Source organism: Marmota monax, unplaced genomic scaffold (genome assembly GCF_021218885.2).
Source record: "Marmota monax isolate L192 unplaced genomic scaffold, Marmota_monax_Labrador192_F-V1.1 WCK01_AAM20220418_F8-fsc00005, whole genome shotgun sequence".
Taxonomy (NCBI): Eukaryota; Metazoa; Chordata; class Mammalia; order Rodentia; family Sciuridae; genus Marmota; species Marmota monax.
This window is the reverse complement of record NW_026692254.1, coordinates 20,595,513-20,615,898: the sequence shown is the minus strand read 5'-3', so window position 1 is coordinate 20,615,898 and position 20,386 is coordinate 20,595,513. Positions and strand designations below refer to the sequence as shown.

The 20,386-nt window shown below is 36.5% G+C and overlaps 1 protein-coding gene across 8 annotated transcripts in view; it reads left to right on the top strand.

The window, feature by feature from the left end:
• Mctp2 (multiple C2 and transmembrane domain containing 2) overlaps window positions 1–20,386 on the top strand; it is a 223,158-nt gene that overhangs the window by 163,846 nt on the left and 38,926 nt on the right. For 7 of the 8 annotated variants that reach the window (XM_046436562.2, XM_046436552.2, XM_058576938.1 and 4 more), the window contains one exon: window positions 19,910–20,032. In XM_046436562.2, the coding sequence (XP_046292518.1) occupies window positions 19,910–20,032 (123 nt within the window). Of the gene's footprint in view, window positions 1–9,174; window positions 9,284–19,909; window positions 20,033–20,386 lie in introns of those variants that run through there. The other variant, XM_046436573.2, reaches the window with a different exon arrangement.

Genomic DNA, 20,386 nt, shown 5'->3' with positions numbered 1-20,386 from the left:
ATATCAAGAAGAACTAACCAGTTCTAGGACTAAGGTACATGCAACTCTCAAACACCAAAGCATGTTCTGCCTTCAAGGGAATGATAATTCTCTTCATGCTTGCTCTAGCAGATTAAGTTCTTCATATATAAAAAAAGGATGGTTTTATTTTGATGACCTAATACATCAGGTTAATACCACACATTAAAGAATTATGCACAGTTACATGATGGAAGGTTTGATATATTTATAGCATCAACTGCAAAATGCAAAGGCCCAGTCTTAAACCCTTACTGCTTAGGATAGTGTTGGATACACAGTAAGCATCCCATCAATGCTTCTTGGAAAATGCTAGCATTAGTGCAAATCATCTGCTATCAGATGTTTTTCTTTTTATTCCAACTCCTCTCCTCAGAGAAGGTGGAGCTTCTATGGAAGATGGTGGTCCCATCAGTGGGTAAAATCTACAGACAGACTAAGGACTTTCATCATCTTGTCTGATATGCATTTTCCTGGCCCGGCCCATCCAGGGCGGAGCTAATTAGCAGCAAAATGACTAAGAGGCAGTCAGCAGTAGGAGGGCTGGAATAGGCAGAAAGGAACTGGCCAATCTCCACCCAGGTTCAACAGCCCCTGGACCTAGGGATATTTTATTTTTTATTTTCACAAAACCAAGTGCTTTTTTTCCCCCTTCCGTCTGTTTCTGCATGTGACACCTGGATGTGCAAACATTTTGTGTGATGCAAAAATGGAAAAGAATATTTTGAAACAGAGCAAGGGACCTGGTGTGTGTGAAAACAGTCATAACCATTCTCTGCACAGGTTTTGACCTGTGGAAGAACCATGCTCAGCACTTACATTTCTGGCTAATTTGATACTGCCTTTTTTTTGCAGTCCGAGCTTTGTTATTTGTTTCTAAGCTGTCATTTTTATTAGTCTCCCTGGCTGATCTTTTGGGGCTCCGCATCAGGTGGCGTGTGCTCTCATTGTCTGGCTGGGCTTGGCACGCGGAGGGCTCTTTTATTGCTGTGTGATGTGGGCGTGCTTGCCTGGGTAGTCTGTAATTAGACCCACCACAGGTGACAGTTACAAGAGAGCCCAGTAATCATTCTAGCTGCCTGATCTGATGTTTATGGAGAGAAACCTTCTTTGTGGTCTGCTTAGGGTTTACTACAGCGTATTGTACTTTTACCATTTGATTTATGATTTAGAAAGGTGTGTTTTGTTACCTCTGTCTCTATTTTGAGGTTATGTCATTGGCATTTGAAATAACAGATTTATTGGGGGGGGGGCTTCATTGGTCTGATAGTTCAGATCTTACTTATACAAAAATATGATATAAAGACAAATCAAAACCAGGTCCAACATGCAATCATCTAAGCTATATTCTTGGAGTCTTCACTGACTAATTTTGTCTCCTTGGGGTTCTCTTATGCTATAAATCCATATTTTTCTTTTGGCCCTTTGAAATGACTTCGTTATTTCTGCCCAAGTTCTTTACAATTTGATTCAACTTATTGTCAGGAATGCTTCATTTTGTCTTTTGTCAAAGGGGTGGCAGGAAAGAAAGAAGTATACTTCTTGGCACAATCATTGTTAAGTAAGTTGTCAATGGCTACAGTTTTAATCTAGAAAACAGGGAGCCATAGAATGTTAAAGTTGGAGGGGCTTTCATTTCATCCAGAGGGAAAGAAAGAGTGAACTGTTTTCCTCAAGCTTCACAGTTTGTCGGAACCGAAGTCCCAGCCCTACACCATTTTTACAAGGTGTGATTTTTATCGTCAAAAGCTCTATAATTATGGTCTTAGCTTCTGAGTAGGAACTTTATCTCCAAAGTATTCACAGATTCTGGTATTTCTTTTAAAGTAAATTTTCCTGAACCTTACATTGGGGAAATATTTAATAAGTCTGTGGAGTTGCCACTCAGGAGGGTAGTGTGCCATAGAGGAACATAAATCTGTGTTGTTATTTTGTGTGCACTTGACTGACCTTTCTGTGATAGCAAATGAATTTTCCTCATCAAGATGTCATGGCTGTAGTGATGGTGATAATGAAGGTGATGATAATGACAACAAGGACAAAAACCTGTGGATTTTTTTTTTTTTGTGTGTGTGTGTGTGTGTTTTGAAAGTGTTTTGAGTTTTGAGTTCTGTTTCAAAAACTTGTTCTTGATTTGTTGGGCTACAATAACAGTTTTTGTGAAGTATTCAATATTTGTCTTCTATTTAGAAAGAAACAGAAAACAAAGCATGCATTTGCTAATAGCAGTTTTTCTCCTGCTCTGGATTAATCTAGGTACATTGGTTATAAACATTTTGGAAACTATTTCATAGCAAAAGCCATTATTCCTTGGAAACCAATTATTTCCTTACATTTTTGTAAGGAAGCTTCTATATGCTAATTTCTTCCTTCCAAATTTTACTTTGAAAACAGGATAATAAATTGTGTGTTCAGCTATTTAAAAATGAGTTGCCTGTGCCTTTGTTAAGTGCACCTTTTCTGGCAAAGTTAATTTTGCATTTCATTGGTGATTTTTCATTTTTAAATGATGTACATGTTTTCAATAACAAAGTGCTTGATTTCTTGGAAATTTGACATATACCTCAAGAAAGAACAAAGGAAAAGAAAAAATAAAGGGAGAGAAAAGGAGGGAGAAGGAGAAAAAGAATAGCAAATAGCTGGATGATTGTTTTAGTTTACTTAAAGATAGTCCTGCAGGTGGCGATAGAAACTCATAAATGATGAAACTGCCAAGGTAAATTTCTTTGGACTACTTGGGGATTTTAATTTCAGCAATTTATTTTTAATTTGATACAATAATCTGCAAGCAGAAATTATTACATTAGTAAAAAAAAATTAAATTTCCATGTGTAATTTTCTGCTTCATTTTTTGTAATAATTTTCTCATATAGTCTATGGCATGTTCATCTTTATGCAGAAGGGATAAGATCCAGATTATGGCCAAACTGGTACAGATTTCATATGTCAATTAACCATTTTAAGCCTTTTTATTATGTTTTATTTGTACTTAATTTTCAGTTAAGTGTTTCTGGCTATGTCATTGGTTAGGTTTGGCTTTTATGAAGAATTTTGTTTGGTTAGACCATGCTGTGTGACTGTGTGACTGTGTGTGTGTGGGGGGGTGCGTGAGCGCACGCACAAAGACACAGCTTCACATCACAGTGTTAAACACAGTTGTTTTTAGAGGTATTTCCTTCCTTAAGTAGTTAAGGTTAGTTTTAATATGTTCAGAATCACAAATTCCTCTAATGATACTACCCAGGGTTGAAAAAATAACACAAAAAATCTCTTCTAAAACATTAGAAAAATCATAGTGAATACGATATTATGTTTTCAATTACTTTAGTTATTTCATTTAGACATTATCAAAGCAAAGTTAAAGGATTAACTATTTTGGAGTTCATTGTTCACTGCTACTCAAGGTTCAAAAGTTCTTAAATTGCTTCATATATATATATATATATATATATATATATATATATATATATATATATATATTCCTTTGGCATTTTTTAAGTTTGAGTTTAAAACTGCTAACTCTGGAGTGATTTGCTTAAGCATAAAGCTAATTTCAGCTCTCCTATTTTCTTGAAGTCTCATTTAAAAAACCTTGCAGTGCACATTTTCAAGGGGAACTGCCTTGATTCTAAGAAAATGTAATTATTTTGGTTTAAATGCTTTAGGCTTTCAATGTTGAGTGCCATCATCAGACAACTGTGATAGTCTTTAGCAAATTATGTGAATTTCAGTCTTTGTCTTTCTTCTGAACATTTCACTAAGTCTTATGTTAAAGTTGAAAACCAATAAGGTCTTGTATACTATACCGTTGGATCCAGACTTCCTTGTAATAGAAGAGGGGGGTGGGGAAAAAAAAAGAAACCTTCTGGCCTTCTTATATTCTGTTTCAATTGCTCTTCCAATTACTCATGAGGGAGAAGAGTGGAAGGCAAGTCAGACCCTCTGAAAACCTATTTTGCTGTGTTCATATAAAGAATATTCAGTTCTCTGCTCTGTTAGCAGCTGACCAAAATCTAATCCATTAAAAATATATCGTGGTAAGCAGTTCTTGAAAATGTTTATAATAAATGGTAAGAGCCAAGCTTCCACTGTGAGATTAGCAGTTGGAACAGGATGTGTTCATCAGGAAATAGGTTATTGCCTGGCCAGTTGTCCTGCAGAGAAACCTGCAGGATGGATGAGGATTTAAAAGCTTGCAGTGTAAGGATTTTGTTTGATTTCTCCCTTTTGCTTTCTTTTGCATATAACAGTGTTGTTTATCACACATGAGGTTCTTCTCAATGAATCTATTATGAACTTCATTTTTATGAGCCAGAAGCCTGGCATGTTTGAGGGGGTTGACCCCATCCACACCCCATGATCATCCAATGACCTATGAATATTAATGTGACTAATTCACTTTGACAGAAGAGGCTTTGTAGCTTGAAAAAAAATAAAATTTTGGAAAAAAAAAGAGAAAAATGTTGCTGAGGATTATGGTGACATTCCAGCTTTCTGCTTGATTGCAGTCCAGCCTCTGTGAGTGGACAGTAGTGCTCATGAATAATGCCTTCTACGTGGATGATACCTATGGTAACACATGCCAAGTGACTAAGAGATCAAATACACTGGCTAAAAAGCCTTAGGGAAGCATTATGTGTCTGAGGTCTGATCTATTGTCTGGGAGGTCGGAGAGTGTTAATGCACTCTGCAAAGATTACACTCCCTCTCTAATTGCTCAGACACTTCCTTAAAGGATTTAAACAGTCAGGGAAGGTGACGCTCCTTGTCAATTTTTGTCTTCTGCCTGCAGTTGAAGTTTATCTGTCTTTCCACTGAGACCACTAGATCAAGTATCCTAGACAGTGTCAAAGGCATAAACTCTGAATTAGGAATGAAAGCAATGAGAGATGTTATTTACAGCTCCATTATTACTTGCTCTTTAAATGCTCTGCATTCCATTTCTGGTGTTTACATTGTAGAAACGACAGCACCTCTGTCTTCAAAAGGAGGGCTGAAAAGGGTCTAAGGCTTTGCTTTGACTTTTGATCAGATAGATTTTCATAATCTTTTCTCAGAGTGGTAATTCCCAGTGTGGCATTTTGCATTGGGTTTATTTCTGTTAAATGTGGAGAATGGTGAACTTTAGCATTTCCTCTGTGCCACCTCCCGCCTCCCAAAAGGCAAATGGGTGCACATACCTCCTTCTGAAATGTTTACCCCGAATTAGGCATGTACAAAACCCCTTCACATGCAGGACCTGATAACTTTGTCCAGACCTTTGTAGTAAACTTCAAGTAATACATAACCACCTTTTTAAGAAGCTCTGTTCTCTGTATTGGAGTATACTGATTCACTCTTGTGTGTCTGGGAGCTGATACACTGATTTTATCAGACTCTGTATCTCTTACATTGCTTTGATTAGATCTCAGTATTTTCTAAATGACACTGGAAAGCTAAAAGGAGATTTTACCAATTCTTTCACAGTGGCAGTTTAGGAAGTAGTGGGGGCTGTGTGTTCAGAGGAGCATAATGAAGTCATTAAATTCATAGTCTGTGGCCAGAGGAGTGGGGAAGGCAAGCTTGCTCTCCACCCTGGGTCTCCTCTCCCCACTAGGCACAGTCAGTTGTGTCATTAGGAGGTAGGAATTTGTCTTAGATCAGTCCCAATTGCTAATACAAATTGTATATGTGGCCTACAGCTTGCAATATAATATTTATGTAGCTTCTGAAAGAGACCTGGGAGGATTCCCTGTAATTCAAGATGGTAGTCTGAGTGATGGGTGTAGAAGGATTTTTTTTTTTTTTTACAAAGAAATCTTTGTTTGTCCCATGGGATTTTCACACTTTTCGACTGACGGCGTTGTATTTTACTCCTCCTGTATAAAGCTGTCAGTGTATTCGTTATATGTGTCTCTTGAAGACTCTGAGCAGATGATGGGAACAATTGCTGGAGGGAGAAAAACACATTCGAATCAAAATCTTCAGAATTGTGTTTCTTTAGGATCTCCTGTCCCTCCTTCTACGCGGACTGTCCCTCGCACTTTTTCTTATTGTGTGTTATCTCACACTGTTGGTAGATTACACTGAATGTTTCATCTGTATATAAAAATTAAAAATTCAAACAAAAATCTGGCCCACATGAAGAACAGGCCCTTTGGGCATATGGTTCATTATGCATATTCATTTAATTACTAAAACACTTGCGATGGCTTTTCTGCCCTTGCTTTCAACTTGCAAAGTTAGATCTCTTCTGTTGCACAGAAAATGTAGCAGAGAATTCTGCTGTACAAGAGAAGTAAGGAAAAGGGGCTTTGAGGAAATGCAATTCACCAAACGGAGGTAGGATCCTCAGTATGAAACTGATAGAAGCAGGAATTTCGCTCCTCTTCTTCTCTTTCCTCTTCTCCTGCCATTTTCCACATGGCCCCTGAAGGCTGCTTTTACTGTGGTTAGTTTATATGAATATGAGCGGGGAAGTAATACGAGACTAAGGATGTAGGTTTCAAGTAGGTTCCCTCTGAGCCACTCAGGTCTCATGATGAAGCTGTCTCAGTTTTATTGGTTAGAAGGGAACTGCTATGAAAGTGTGACTTTAATTGATTTTTCAGGGCAAACAGGTGGTGATGGTTTAGACATTCCCTGGCCTCCATGCCACTCCTAATTTGGGGCTGCACATATAATAGCTTTATTAAAATAAACAATCTCCTGGCTTTGGTTTTACCTGAACATCTGCCTCTAGGTTTTTAAAGAACCTCTTAAAATATTTTCATTTTGTGCTTAAAAGGACCAGATCCTAAAATAGCTGAGGAAGACTTCATTTTCTATCCATGCCATCGAACTTAATAATTCTTTTGCCTGATAATAAGGACATTAAAATTCCAAAGATATTAAAATCCAAATAGGATCATTGTTGTTCCAGTAGCTTAAATGCACACACACACACATACACACACATATTTATTTACATGATGCAACAGATTTTGAACATCCTAAGCTGAAACTTGAATTTGTGGTGGCTGGATTTTTATTTGAACTTTCATTTTGGTGAGCAAAGGATTGTTTAAGGATGTATATGTGTGGGATATGTGTGTGTGTGCGCGCATGTATGTGTGTGAGATGCACATGCATAAAGACTATTTTTTTTTATTTCTTCCTGATTTGTCGTGATGTCTCAGCATTATAAAAAGGCTTCTTGGATTTATCCTGATCAGAATAAATTTAAGACTTCTAAAAGCATTGCTAAGGGAAGGAAGACCCAAATCTTGGCATCCTTTTTGTTTTTAGTGTCAAGTATGTGCGGTTCTGATACAAACACAATTTTGCTTTTCAATTAAGCAAATAGGTAGTCTAATGGGAGGCCATCCAAGACATTCTTGATAGGATTCCTAAAGGAATTGTATTCTGTTATAAATAGCTTCACTCACTAATCACTATTGGAGGGTCCCCAAATTAAGGCACCTTAGTCTGTTTCAGGCAGGCTGAATATAGACAGAACTATTGCAGGCTTAATGTGAACTTGCTGCCACCCTGCTTCTTTTAGTGCCAGACATAAAGCTTCAAGTGAAGTAACTTAATACAGTGAACGGCTTTACTCCATCACTGCACTAATGCTAATTACATACACTTGTTTTATTACCCAGAGCGCTTTTTCTGTATTCATTCTGATCTAATCTTTCTATGAACATGGAGGAGTACGTCGTTAGTGTTAAGTTTAAGCTTTTAGTCACAATTGCAGCCTGATTTTCATGTGACCAAAGCCAGAGAACACTTTTAGAGACAGCTCTGTCCACTTAGAGGATAATTAGAGCTCCACTGGACTTCCACCATGGAGGGTCCTATGGTGCCAAACATGCACTTCTGAAATGACTGTGACACGTATCAGTACATTTAGTGGGATTTGTGTGTGTGTGTGTGTGTGTGTGTGTGTGTGTGTGACCTCTTTGGATATTCAGCTTTATAGGGAATAAAGAGCGGTATGAGGATTTTCCATCCCTTCTTTTAATCAGAGCACAGAACCTACTGATGGCTCTGAAAGTTGTATTTACCAAAATCAGACTTGCAGCTGCTCAATTACCAGCTTCTGCAAAAATGCATAATGAGAAATTTATTGTCTGATTCTACACCTGAAATTTTGATCATTATATGGGGAAAAAGCCAATAATGGTGGCACATTAGATGCTTTTTTCTTTCATTTAGTTTTGTGTTTCTCTAATTTTTAAACTAGTTGTTCTGCCTTTGAGAGTGGTGTGGGTTTTTTTAATTGCGCCACAGGTGACTGTTGGACTTTGTCCTACTTAAATAAAATCATCAAGAAACGTAAAGTGTAGGATTGCTGGAAGCATGATGCAAATATTAAAATGATGGGATTTTAATACATGCTTCACACTTAAAATGGGAAAACTGTTTAATATGAAATGCCTAATAATGTAGGTAAGCCTTTTTTTCCTCCTTAAAAATCCATTAATACATTCAAAGAGGGTTTGTGAACAAAAAATTCTATTTCTAAAAGACTCCAGTCTAAAATCCCCAACTTATATTTAATATTAAGATTACATGGAGTTCTACACACATAGGTTTCCTCTATCATCAGAATGGAGTTTGCCACATTCTTATTATATAAGTGTCCAGTGTAGTGTTAATGTAAAATTGGCAGTTTGAAAATTATATGCATTGTTTATTTAGCAAGTCATAGAGAATAATAAAAGTAAGAAACATACAATCCAGGTGTCTGTCCAAAATACTTTCAGAAATAAGCTACCAATTGGGACCACCCCACCCCCACCCCCAATTAAAAAAAAAAAAAAAAACTAGAATGAACTAGTTGAATTTTGTCTGGAGGAGGCAAGACACCAAGATTGATTTTTCCCCTAATGGACCAATCAGGTTACTTTGCTGTGTAGCATTAATTGAAGAAGATGTCATTTAGATACCAGTAATAGTATTTTTCAGATGCACATTGATTTCAGGAAAACTAATGGTTAATGAATTCTGATTTGGTAAAGTTTGTATCATTCATGAAAACCAGAGGAGGACTTGGGAGGTACAGGTGGAAATGAGAAGGTTTTTGTGGAGGATAAGGCAGGGAAGGGCATTTAACTCTGGGTCCTAAACCAGTTGCAGTTTGCCAAGACCTTTCTCCCATGATGAGTGAATGGTTCCCCTACCTTCTTGTAGGTAAGAACTGTGCCTGGAAGAACAAGACCTTTCTGTGCCTACAGGAACCTTCCAGAGGTGTAGAATAGGTTCCCTTATCAGTACAAGTGGCCTTCCATAATTTCCCTGGGTATGTTTATCCTTTTTATATTTTGCTACTGTATCATTTTCTGTTGCTATTATACCTAATTATTTTAAACTTAGGTGGCTTGAGACAACAAAAATTTATTATCTCATCTTGCTGGAGGTCAGAATTCTAACCTCACTAACACCAAGGGAGGGCTGTGCTCTGGAGGGATCTGTTTCCACCTCCCTTAGCTCATTTTCAGAGCCAACAAGGCAAGTCTGAAGTCCTTAGGTCTTTTCCTGGCTCCGTATTCTACCTCCCCTTTTCCACTCTTAAGAACTCTTGTGATTACATGTGGCTCACTCAGGTAATCCCCATCATCTCCCTCTTTTAAAGTCAAATATTAGCAATTTAACTCCATCTGCAATCTTACTTTCCTTTGCCATGTCACATAGCAGGTTCTAGGGGATAGGTCATGGATCTCTAGCTAGGTTCTGCATTACTGTCTGACATCCTTATTGCTTCCTAATGGATAAGAATTTCTGGAGCAAGCTCCGGTTTCATGCACAGAAAGTACTTTAGTAAGAGATGTGGATTTGGGAGGAGAGAAGAGATTGTATTCTGGTCATTCTAATCTGAGAGTAGTTGGAAGGAGAATGGGAGAGGGAAGAGAGGATGAGAGGGAAATGTGGGGGGATCATGAGCTGAAATTGATTTCCATGCATTTATGAGTTTTTGTCAGGATGAATCCAACTACTATGTATAACTATAAAGCTGTAATAGAAAAACAAAACTTTATTATTATGATACAATAATATATCCTAATAATTTATCCAAAAACTATATCTAAATAAATCACATGGGACTACATGTAATCAGTAGCTGCTAGGTGAGAAAACTATTCGTTTTTTTAATCCAATAAATAACAGCAATATAATGCCTTACATATGGCAAATCCTCCATGAATACTGGTTGACTGGATGTCTGGATTTAATTCTGAAGTTTTGGTTGATTTGGAATCTGTGATGTGTTTGAGCACCTTGGCTTCCAGGGCATTGATGCAGAGTAAAGACCCGAAATGAAGCATTCATGGGAACTTAATTGTGCTCACACTTTCCAAGCCACACACAAGTGGCCACACTGAGAAGGCACTAGGAGAATATTTGGTAATCATGCATTCTGAAATGATTTTAGCTTTGTTCTCTTGCATTTGTATTATCCAAAGCCATACTTTGGATTTGCGTTCAAGGCTTCCCCATTTACCTTTCACACTCTAGTCTATGAGCTTCTTTATGACAGTGCCCAACTACAGTGTTGGATAACAATGAATAGCATTTGATTTAAATGCTCAAATGTTGACCTCCAGTTGCAATTTGATGCATATTTGTGTACCTGTTCCATATAAGCCTACATCATATGTTTTATAAGGAATACAGAGATAAATGAGTAAAAAAAATCTGGTGAGAAAACTGTATATGGAACCAAAATAAACATGGTCCTACTCAAAAGTCTATGTTCCTAGTATCTTATAGAAAGAATAGCTTGTTCCAACTTGGTAAACTGGTGAAGAAGAAAAAGGATCATTTCTAGAGATGCTTTGAATCAAAGCATCGAGAAGGAAAAAAAAAAAAAAAACAGTTTTTGAGAATGGCCAATGCATATGACCAGAATGTGGGAACTATGGTAAGAAATACAGAGAGAAAGCATTGCAAATGTAATTCAGGTCTCATTTTGATTTGTTGGGCCATGAATAGCAAACAGAGTTTTAGATTCTATATGCAGTGGGAAGAAATAAAAGGCTTTGAGAATAAAATGCTTTGCTGAGAACTTACTATAGAATGTATCAGAAGTAGAGAAAATTATGAATAATATATAAATTAGGAGTGTATTAGAATAATCCAGGCCCTATTAAACTGGCAAACTGTTAGAGCCCTATTCAGTCTACTGTGGTGTGTGGGCGTTTGTGTTTGGGAAAGAAGCAAACAAGTTATTTTAAAATGATGAAATTCCTTTCCTATATTTAGAAATTGGAAGAGTTCATATCATGAACTCTTTGAAAAACTTTTTATCTTAAAATGAATTAAGATTTGAAAGAAGTTAAAAATTAAAAAAGTCCAGTGATTCCCATGACTACTTAAGTAAGCCAACTCTTCCCAGTGATAACATCTTACATAACCAGAGGGCTTAGAGTTGTTTAAACCAGGAGACTAGTGTTGACATCAGACTATTGGCTCAGACACAGATCTGTTTCAAGTTTCAGTAGCTTTTACAGGTACCTGGTATTGGTGCACTCTAGTTTGCATACCAGATAAACCTATTTATAATCAAGATGCAGAAGTATTCTATTTTCATAGAGAACCTCACACCTGTTACACCCTAATGTCCACACACCCCAAACTCAACCTTGGAAACATGTCTGTTTTCTTTCACTATAACTCTAATTTTTCATCACTGTAGCTCTAACAATGTTATGTAAAAGGAATCAGCTGGGTGCAGTGGTGCATGCCTGTAATCCCAGTGACTCCGGAGGTTGAGTCAGGGGGATTTCAAGTTCAAAGCCAGCCTCAGCAAAAGCAAGGTGCTAAGCAACTCAGTGAAACCATGTCTCTAAATAAAATATGAAATAGGGCTGTGTATGTATGCCCCTGAGTTCAATCCCTGGTACCAAAAAAAAAAAAAAAAGGAATCAAACCATATGTAATTTACTAAGATGGGCTTTCGCACTTTGTGATCTTCAGATCCATCCCTATTGTGTACATCAGTAGTTCATTCTTCTTGTCTTGAAAATTAGAGGACTGGGTATGTCACACCTACTTTTGGATGAACAATCAGCTGAAACTGAGTGGGATATGGAGCCTGTAGAGAGAAGCTGCTGTTTGATAGTACCCTGGTGTTTACCCTGTGGTCTGCCACCTGGGTTTCCTGCAAGTCTGTCTGTACTATTTGTTTGATCTCTGTGGGCATTTTGGTATAAAAGGAGCAGTGTTTCTGAATCACTGTATGTGATCCAAGGAAAGAAAGGTACCTTTGCTCAGGCAAGTTTGAGAAACAATGTGTCAGAGTCAGACTTGATATCACATTTTTTAAAAACATGGTGTGTTCTATGATGTTTCTGCAGTGTCTGCACATTTACTAAACCACAGATTATTTTAAAAATGATTTTTACTACAAAAGAGTTTGTACAGGTACGAGATAGAGGTCTCGGATGTTAAGGGTTGAGGCTGTTAAAGAAACTGGCTGCTGCCTTTTTCCGTGTGTGTTGATGGAGAAGGAGGAACTTGTGGCCGAGTACAGTAGAAATCCAAGCCCAGGACCTCAGCATCTCCCCACAGCTTTGTAACCATCATAGTTTGATATGAGGGTATTGTTTGGTTAGTGTTTTTTTATCCTCTTCTTTGTTCCCCACTCTGGACTTTCTAACTTTAAAAATCAGCACTTTGGCTTCTGTTGTAGCACTTCCAATAGAAGTGGCTACATGGGAACCCTGAATCCATGGCTTATGGAAGGTGAGAGCAGAATCACATGCATTGGTTCTGGAGTTATGTGAACTGCTATTAAAAAAAATTGCAAAACGGTTCACATGTACAAGAGTTATAAAGCTATGCACACACACACACGTTTATATATATGCACACACATTTTATTTATTTAAACAAAATAAAAAGAAAAGATCAATTTAAAAATCGAAAATTCTCATTATTTTAGTTCTTTCTCTGACTTTCTGTGACTGAATCCTCCTCCTTTCTCCATCTCAGAAGAAGTAACATTGGAACTGAATGCTTTCACCAACTCTGTATTTATATCTGAACAATGTATTCAATTATGCCTATTTTTGAAGGCTATATAAAAGAAGTCATGTTGCACTTTTAAACAATTAAAACATCTTCTTGAGGTTTCTGGCTTTTATCATTATTCATCTTATCTTTTGAAGAACAAAGTTAATTACCTTGATGAACAAAATTAATTATTTTTTAAAAAATGTTTCGGCACTGGTGACTGAACTGGGGGTGCTTTACCACTGAGCTATATCCCCAACCCGTCTTTAAAATTTTTTTATTTATTTTTGAGACAAGGTTTCACTAAGTTGTCCAGATTGGCCTCAAATTTGCAATTCTCTTGCTTGAACCTCCGGAGCTGATGGGATTACAGGCAGGTTGACAAAGTGTATAATATCAAATTAATCGATTATATTTCCTATGGTTTGTGCATTTCATGGGATGTTTAAAGAATCCTTCTCTGACCCCCAAAATAATTAAGATAGGATTTAATTTTTTTTTATGATTTAAACTTTTACATTAAAGGTTTTAATCTATTCTTGGTTTGATTTCATTTTAGCTTTCTTGGTATCAATTGACTTATACCACTTATGAAATACTCTACCTTTCCTCAGCAATTCCCACTCAGACATTATGTTAGTCAGTTTTCCATTGTTGTGACTAATACCTGAGATAAACAGTTTCTAAGGATGAAAGGTTTATTTTGGCTCTTCATTTTAGAGGTTTCAGTCCCTGGTTGCTTGGCCCTGTTGCTTTGGGCCGGAGGTGGCAGGGTACATCATGTGGGAACACATGGTAAAGGAGGATTGTTTAACCTCATGGCGACCAGGAAGCAAAAAGGGAGTCAGGAAGGGACTGAGGGTTTCTATATTCCCTTTCAAAGACGCGCCCGCCCAATAACCCAACTTCCTCCCACTACCCCCCATTCCTAAAGGTTCCACCACCTCCCAGTAGTTCTATGAGCTGTAATATAAGCCTTCAATACATTGGCCTTTGGGAGACATGATCCATACTATAGCAGTAATAAACTAGGGCTGGAATTGTGGCTCAGGGGTAGAGCTCTCACTTAGCATGCATGAGGCACTGGGTTTGATCCTCAACACCACATAAAAATAAAATAAAATGGTATTGTGCCCACTTACAACAAAAAATAAATGTTTAAAACAATTAATTAACTTTACGTATATAGGTGGACTTCTCCATTGATCTATTACCTATCCTTCTACCAGTATTACTCAAATTTTATTTGGCTTTGGCATAGTTATTTCTGACTTGGTTCTCATCTTTAGGAATGCTTTGGCGAAAATTCTTGGATTTTTATTCTCTTCCACATAAGAGTTAATTTTTGTCTTCCACAAAAACAGAAAAAGACAAAACCAATATCGAAAGTAATTCAGATTCCAAATTAGAATTCTTTAAAGCAAAGCATACCTGTCCAAATCTATAGGCTTTTGCTATTCCCAAAGTTCTAGATCATTTTATTACATAAAAACGAAACTTTGTTTTTCTGTTAATGTCTATTTGTATTGGCACACACATTTAAATCAGCACCATTGTATTTGAGCACCACACATATCTCCCATGCAGCCTTTACACTTGGATCATTTTTCCTTCTATTCAAAGTGTGTCTTTTATATATGTGTTTGCGAGACTCTTTTGGAGATAAGGGATTCCTGGCTCATGTTTTTATGAAAATATCTTTGCTTAACTCTTATTTATAGACAATTTGCTATATATAAGATTCTAAATTGAAAGACTGAAAAATACATACATATTAAATTATTCTTCTATCTTCTTGCCTCCCTTGCTGCACTGAGATATAACGTCACTCAAATTGTTTTTTTCTTTATAGTTGAATTTTCTTGTCTCTCTAGCGGTTTCTATTTTCCCCAAGTGTTTTTCTCAAGAGTATTTTAAGTCTGGATTTGTCTTTATTTATCCTAATAAGGATACTTTTAAGTGGGGGAGAGCTTCCTTTATTAGTGTCTTTCAACATTTATCAGAAATTTTAGAGCATTTTATTTTCATGTAATGTTTTTTCCTCTTTCTCACATGAACAGTCTATCCCCACCCTGAACCCTTATAAAACATAAATTAGACCACCCCGTTTCTGTCTTCCATGTCTCTTGAACTCTCATATATCTTTTTTGTCTCTTGTCTGCATTCGGAATCATTTCTTTGGAATTCTCTCTCAATTTGCTAATTTTCTGTTCAATTCCCTTTAGTTTTTATCAATTTGTACATCCTGTGTGTTTAAATTTATCCCCTCTCCTTTAAGGCATTCCTGCCCTATAATTTAGCACATATTAAATTAGCAAAATCGTAGGTAAGCATGGATCTAGAAAACCATATTTAATGCCCCTGACAGTTCTATTACATTTCTACAATAATCTTTCTACTTTTCTGGACTATTTTGTTGCTTCTCTTTTCCTCTCAAACTTAATAACTTCTCTCATCTCCACTCTCAATGACCAAGATTGACATAAATGACCCCCTGCTACCCTACTGGTTCCTTCTCTATCCCTCATCACCCTCTCTGCTGGAGTCCTCTGCTTTCGCTCTTAACTGTGGATGATCTGATTTGTTGCTGAGACCAAACTTACAACTTTCTGCTGGGGTCCCATTGTTTTTACTGTTTTAAGAATATTGTTCCAACTGTTTTCTTCTTTCTTCAAAATCATTTTACCTTCCTAACTGCCTCCTTCTCCAGTTTTTCTCCCTTTGTCTTTCTCTCTTTGCCTACCTTTTTTTTTTTTTTTTTCTTGCTCTTCTGTCCCTCTCTTTCCTAGAACATTGCTTCATTCTTTTGCAGGCACTTTTTTTTTTTTTTTTTTTTTTTTTGCTTTTTTTGCTCTCCTTTATAACAAACTCTTTGGCAGAGTCCTTACTGCATTTCTCAGTATTATCCCTTAATATTGAGTCAGGGATCATCTTACTTAGAGAAATACTTTGGCTTTTTAAATACTATATTTGATTTTCAGAACACCACCATCTCCTACTGTATCCCTATCTCTCTGGCTGCTCTTCAGCATCTTTCTCTGATCCCTTCTGGTATTTTCAGTCTCTAAATTTGGACCAAAGATCACTTCTAGGCCATTTCTCTCTATAGTTGCTTGCTTGCTAAGATTTTTCAATCTGATGTCTTTAAATACTATCTGGATACTGATAATACATAGATTTTTGTCTCTAGCCTGAGCTCCAAACCATGTATCCAGTGTCATCTTTGTTTTCATAGGGACACCTCCCATCCCTCTCCTTAAACTCACTCTTCCTCAGACTTTCTCTACTAATGAATAGATCCATTCTTACAACTTTTCAGGCCCCACACCTCGGTATCCTCACACATTCCATTTTTATCTTCTCATCCAAACGGTCTGCACGTCATCTGGGCCCTACTTTATCAGTAATTGACATGAACACTTCTTACCAATTCTCTTGCCATCATTGTGGTTCTAAGCTACAATATATTCATTAAAATGGGTCATTAAAATATTTGTTCATAAAATTTATTTCTATTTTTTCCTCCTCATGCAGTCAGTGTTCCTTCTTAGATACAAGTCAGATCATGTTATTATGGTGCTCATAACATTTTCAATCTAAGTTTGCATTGTGTCTTATGCTTCAGACACAAGGGTTCCTTGCTGTTCCTTGAACACCCTAGAAAGAAAATGGCATCCTTCCACTTCCCAGCCTTTGTGCTTGCTGTTGCTTCTGGCTGGAAACACCCTTCACCTGGATACACACACTTCCACCAAGGGATTGGCTCTCATGTCACCCTCCAAGCAAGGCCTTCTCTGACCACCTGCTTATAATTGTAGAATCAGCCCCAGTGGGTGGTATTCATGTCCTTTTACTTTTGTTTTTGTTTGATTTCATTTTGTTTCATGGTAGCTCTTTTTATCACCTGATATAAAATATATAGCTTACCTAGTTTTTCTATATGTATTATCCAAAATCTCAATATAAGCTCCATGAAGTCTGTTTTTTGTGTGTTTTTGCATTTCTTTCTTTTTTTTTTCTTCACTCTTGTCCAAATTGATATGGTCCACAGTCAGAGCTTAGCAAATAAGGGTCAAAAGAAAGATGAATAATGAATTTATGCTGGAGGGTGAACTAGTACAGAAAGATATGAGACTACTTGGGATGGGATGAGGGAGGGAATACACAGGAGTGAAGTCGTGCTAAAGAAGACAAGTTAATGTAGAAGAACAGTCATTTGATCTAAATGAAAAGTCATGTTCCACAGAGGGATATGTAAGTATAGATTTCCTGTTATATTTGTTAAAATGTTTTCTCAAATAGTTTTCTTAAAGTAACAATTTCATGTTTACATAGCTATCAAGACTTCTTCAGCTGTCCTGTGCAGAAATGACAATGTAGATCAGTGAAAAATGTATGGGTCATTATAAGGAAGTTAGTTGTAAAAGTTGACTAGGAGTAAAAAAAAACTTTAAATTGGATGCTTGATTCTAATTATAAGCAGGAAAATCAAATAAAGATCACATGCACTTTATCTTTTAGAAGAAGACACACAACACAAAGCTTTATCATCTTAAGGTCAAATAGCATTCCTTAAGTAGAGTACAGAACATTGAAGGTGCCAATCTTGAAGTTAACGTGTTTGACTAGATAAAAGTTTCAATCTCAGTTTTCATTGATAAGAGAGCATACATAGATGAAATTCATAACATTCATTTGAATGGGGAACTGTATCAGTTAAATATAATGTACTTATGTATATACCATCAACACAGCTATAAAACAGTTAATTTTAAATTGATATGAATGTTTTGATATTGTTTATAGATTCATAAATTTTAAGAAATGTCATGTCATGGATGAGAAGACTAGGTTAGTTAGGAGCCAAGTATTTGACATTTTTTTTAAGGAAGAATAATAAGTAAATGATGACAGCAAGCACAGTAGTGAGTGTTAATGCGTGGGTGGTATTAAATAGTTTGCATTTTTTTAATCTTGTAATATAATAATGAATATTATCTGTAGCATAGAGAAAGGATAGACTGAAATTTTATACAATGTACAAATAATCCTAGCACTAAAACTTAGATTTAATACAAAGAGAAAGTAATAGATAAATGAAAATCATAGGTATATACGAAAAATATTTTTGAGCATTATTAAATAAAATACACCATGTGTTAAAAGACTGTCACCCCAGTAAAGAATGGGTTTCCCCCCAAAATATGAGAGTGTCTTCAACATTATAATGAATACATTATATTATATTAAAATGAAAAGTAAATATCCTCCTTCTTTCAGAAGACATAAAAATAAAATAGTTGAACAACCACCATCTATTCCTGATTTTGAAAATAATAATAGTGAACTAAGCCCTGGCTAGAACTGATACAAGTATTCCTGCTTAAAGAAATATTTTTATTAAGTTTGGGATGGATACAAAACAGTATTTTTAAAAATAGCTAAAAGAGATCAAGAATAGTAAAGTCAATACTGTTATGTGAATTTTCTGGTACTAATTGTATGTATTTGTATTCTTAATGTGATATGACTTAGATAGTTCAAACTGAAAGCCAACATTATGTTAATGGTAGAAAAATGAGACACTAGAAGCATTTTCATTACAGTTAGGAATAACACAATAACATCCTTCTCGGCAGTTTTGACATTGTTTTGTAGGAGTAATGAGTTTAAACAAGAAAAAATTAAGTTTTGAATATTAGTAAAAACAGAAGAGATTCCATATTGGTCCAATAGTTTGTGACTATAATCTTAGAAACCCCCAGAAGAATGAAATAGAAAGCCATTTGAAACAATAAAGAAAACTTAGCAAGGGGGCAAATCTAAAAAAACTAATTTATTCAAATTATTACCTTATATATGCTAACCATGGCTAGTTTCAAAAAATATTATGAAAGAAATGATTTTATTTACCTAGCCTCCAAAAATAAAACAAGCAAGAAATACATAATAGCTACATAAAAGTAATTCTTTTAAAAGTTAGAAAAGCATCCAGGAATAAAACCATATTACTATTGGAAGGGGAGATTTAATATTTAAGAGGCAGTAACTGTCCTTTCTAAGTTAATAGGTCACAAAGTGAGTTTTTCTTGCTGGCTGCTCATAAAAATAATTATCTTATCTCATCAACTAGACAACCTGTGAGTTTAAAAAGGAAAGTGAGGCTCAAGTTTGGAAGTAACTTGCCCAGGATTTCACTCTGGCTGCCTGTGACACTCATCAGGTGTTCTAGTCTGTTCATCCTGATTAGTGTGTTCCTTGAAGGCAGAGCTCTTCCTGTCTGCATCCAGGCTCTTGCATCCACTGAAGCACTGGCCCTTGTGTTCAAACCCCACTTTTCCTTCTGCAGTAGAGGATGTGAATTCCATAAGTTGATTGAACTTGGGCATGGCAGTGTGTGCTTTGTCTGATCTAGACAGTGCTAACTAGTCATTTTCCTGTAACCCTACAGTCCCCAAATCAGCAGAATTTTAATGAATATTTGGAAATCTGAAGATTTTTGTCTGGAAATACTTGGATTTGTAAATATTTGGGATGGATTTCAGAAGTAATCGCTTTCTCTAGTCAAATAAATTTCACTGTTGGGTAGAATGTGTTCCATGGCCTGCCTTTTTGTGACCTTGGATTTTTCCAGACTGTTTTCCCTAAATTCAGGCACACTAAAATCTAGGTGCCAAAATATAGAATAGGGTGAGATCCCTGTATTTGTCTGTTTCAGTGTTTTCACTGGCCAAGTCATTCTATGCTGTTATTCTGCTACTGTTTCTAAAACTGAGTTAATTGCATGTGAACTTGTGTGTGTTTACACCTGTTTATGTTCCTAGATTGTTTAATCTTAAGTCAATGAGTAAAGATTTAAGATTATGCTCCTACTGTTTTATCAGTCACCCTGTGTTCTTTGTCTCCCTATCAGGTATTTTTGGTCACAGTCTGGAATTTTGAACTGTACATGATCCCCCTGGCATTATTGTTGCTCTTTGTCTACAATTTCATCAGACCCATGAAAGGCAAAATGAGCAGCATGCACGACAGCCAGGTGAGCAAAAATGGACATAGTTCTGGCACGTGACTTGTGGAAAATGTGCTCACAATAGGAAACAACAACTACCACCGAATCACTGCCTGAGTCTGTTTTGGTTGGGACTGGGGAGCATCCCTGCACACATACCTATTTTGCAATGGAGGTCTTTGTCTTTCCTCGGTAGCAGCTGTATTAACTGTGTTCCTGTCTCAGCCTACAACCTCCGCATAACTGGAGCCCTGTTGTTGCTGGTCTTTTTTTTCATGTGGGCAGTACTTGTGTGCACCCATCCAGTTCGCCATAAGGTTCCTGTGAACAATTTCCTCAACCACTAGAGAAAAACCTTTGGTGGATTCCTGACCCCCTTCA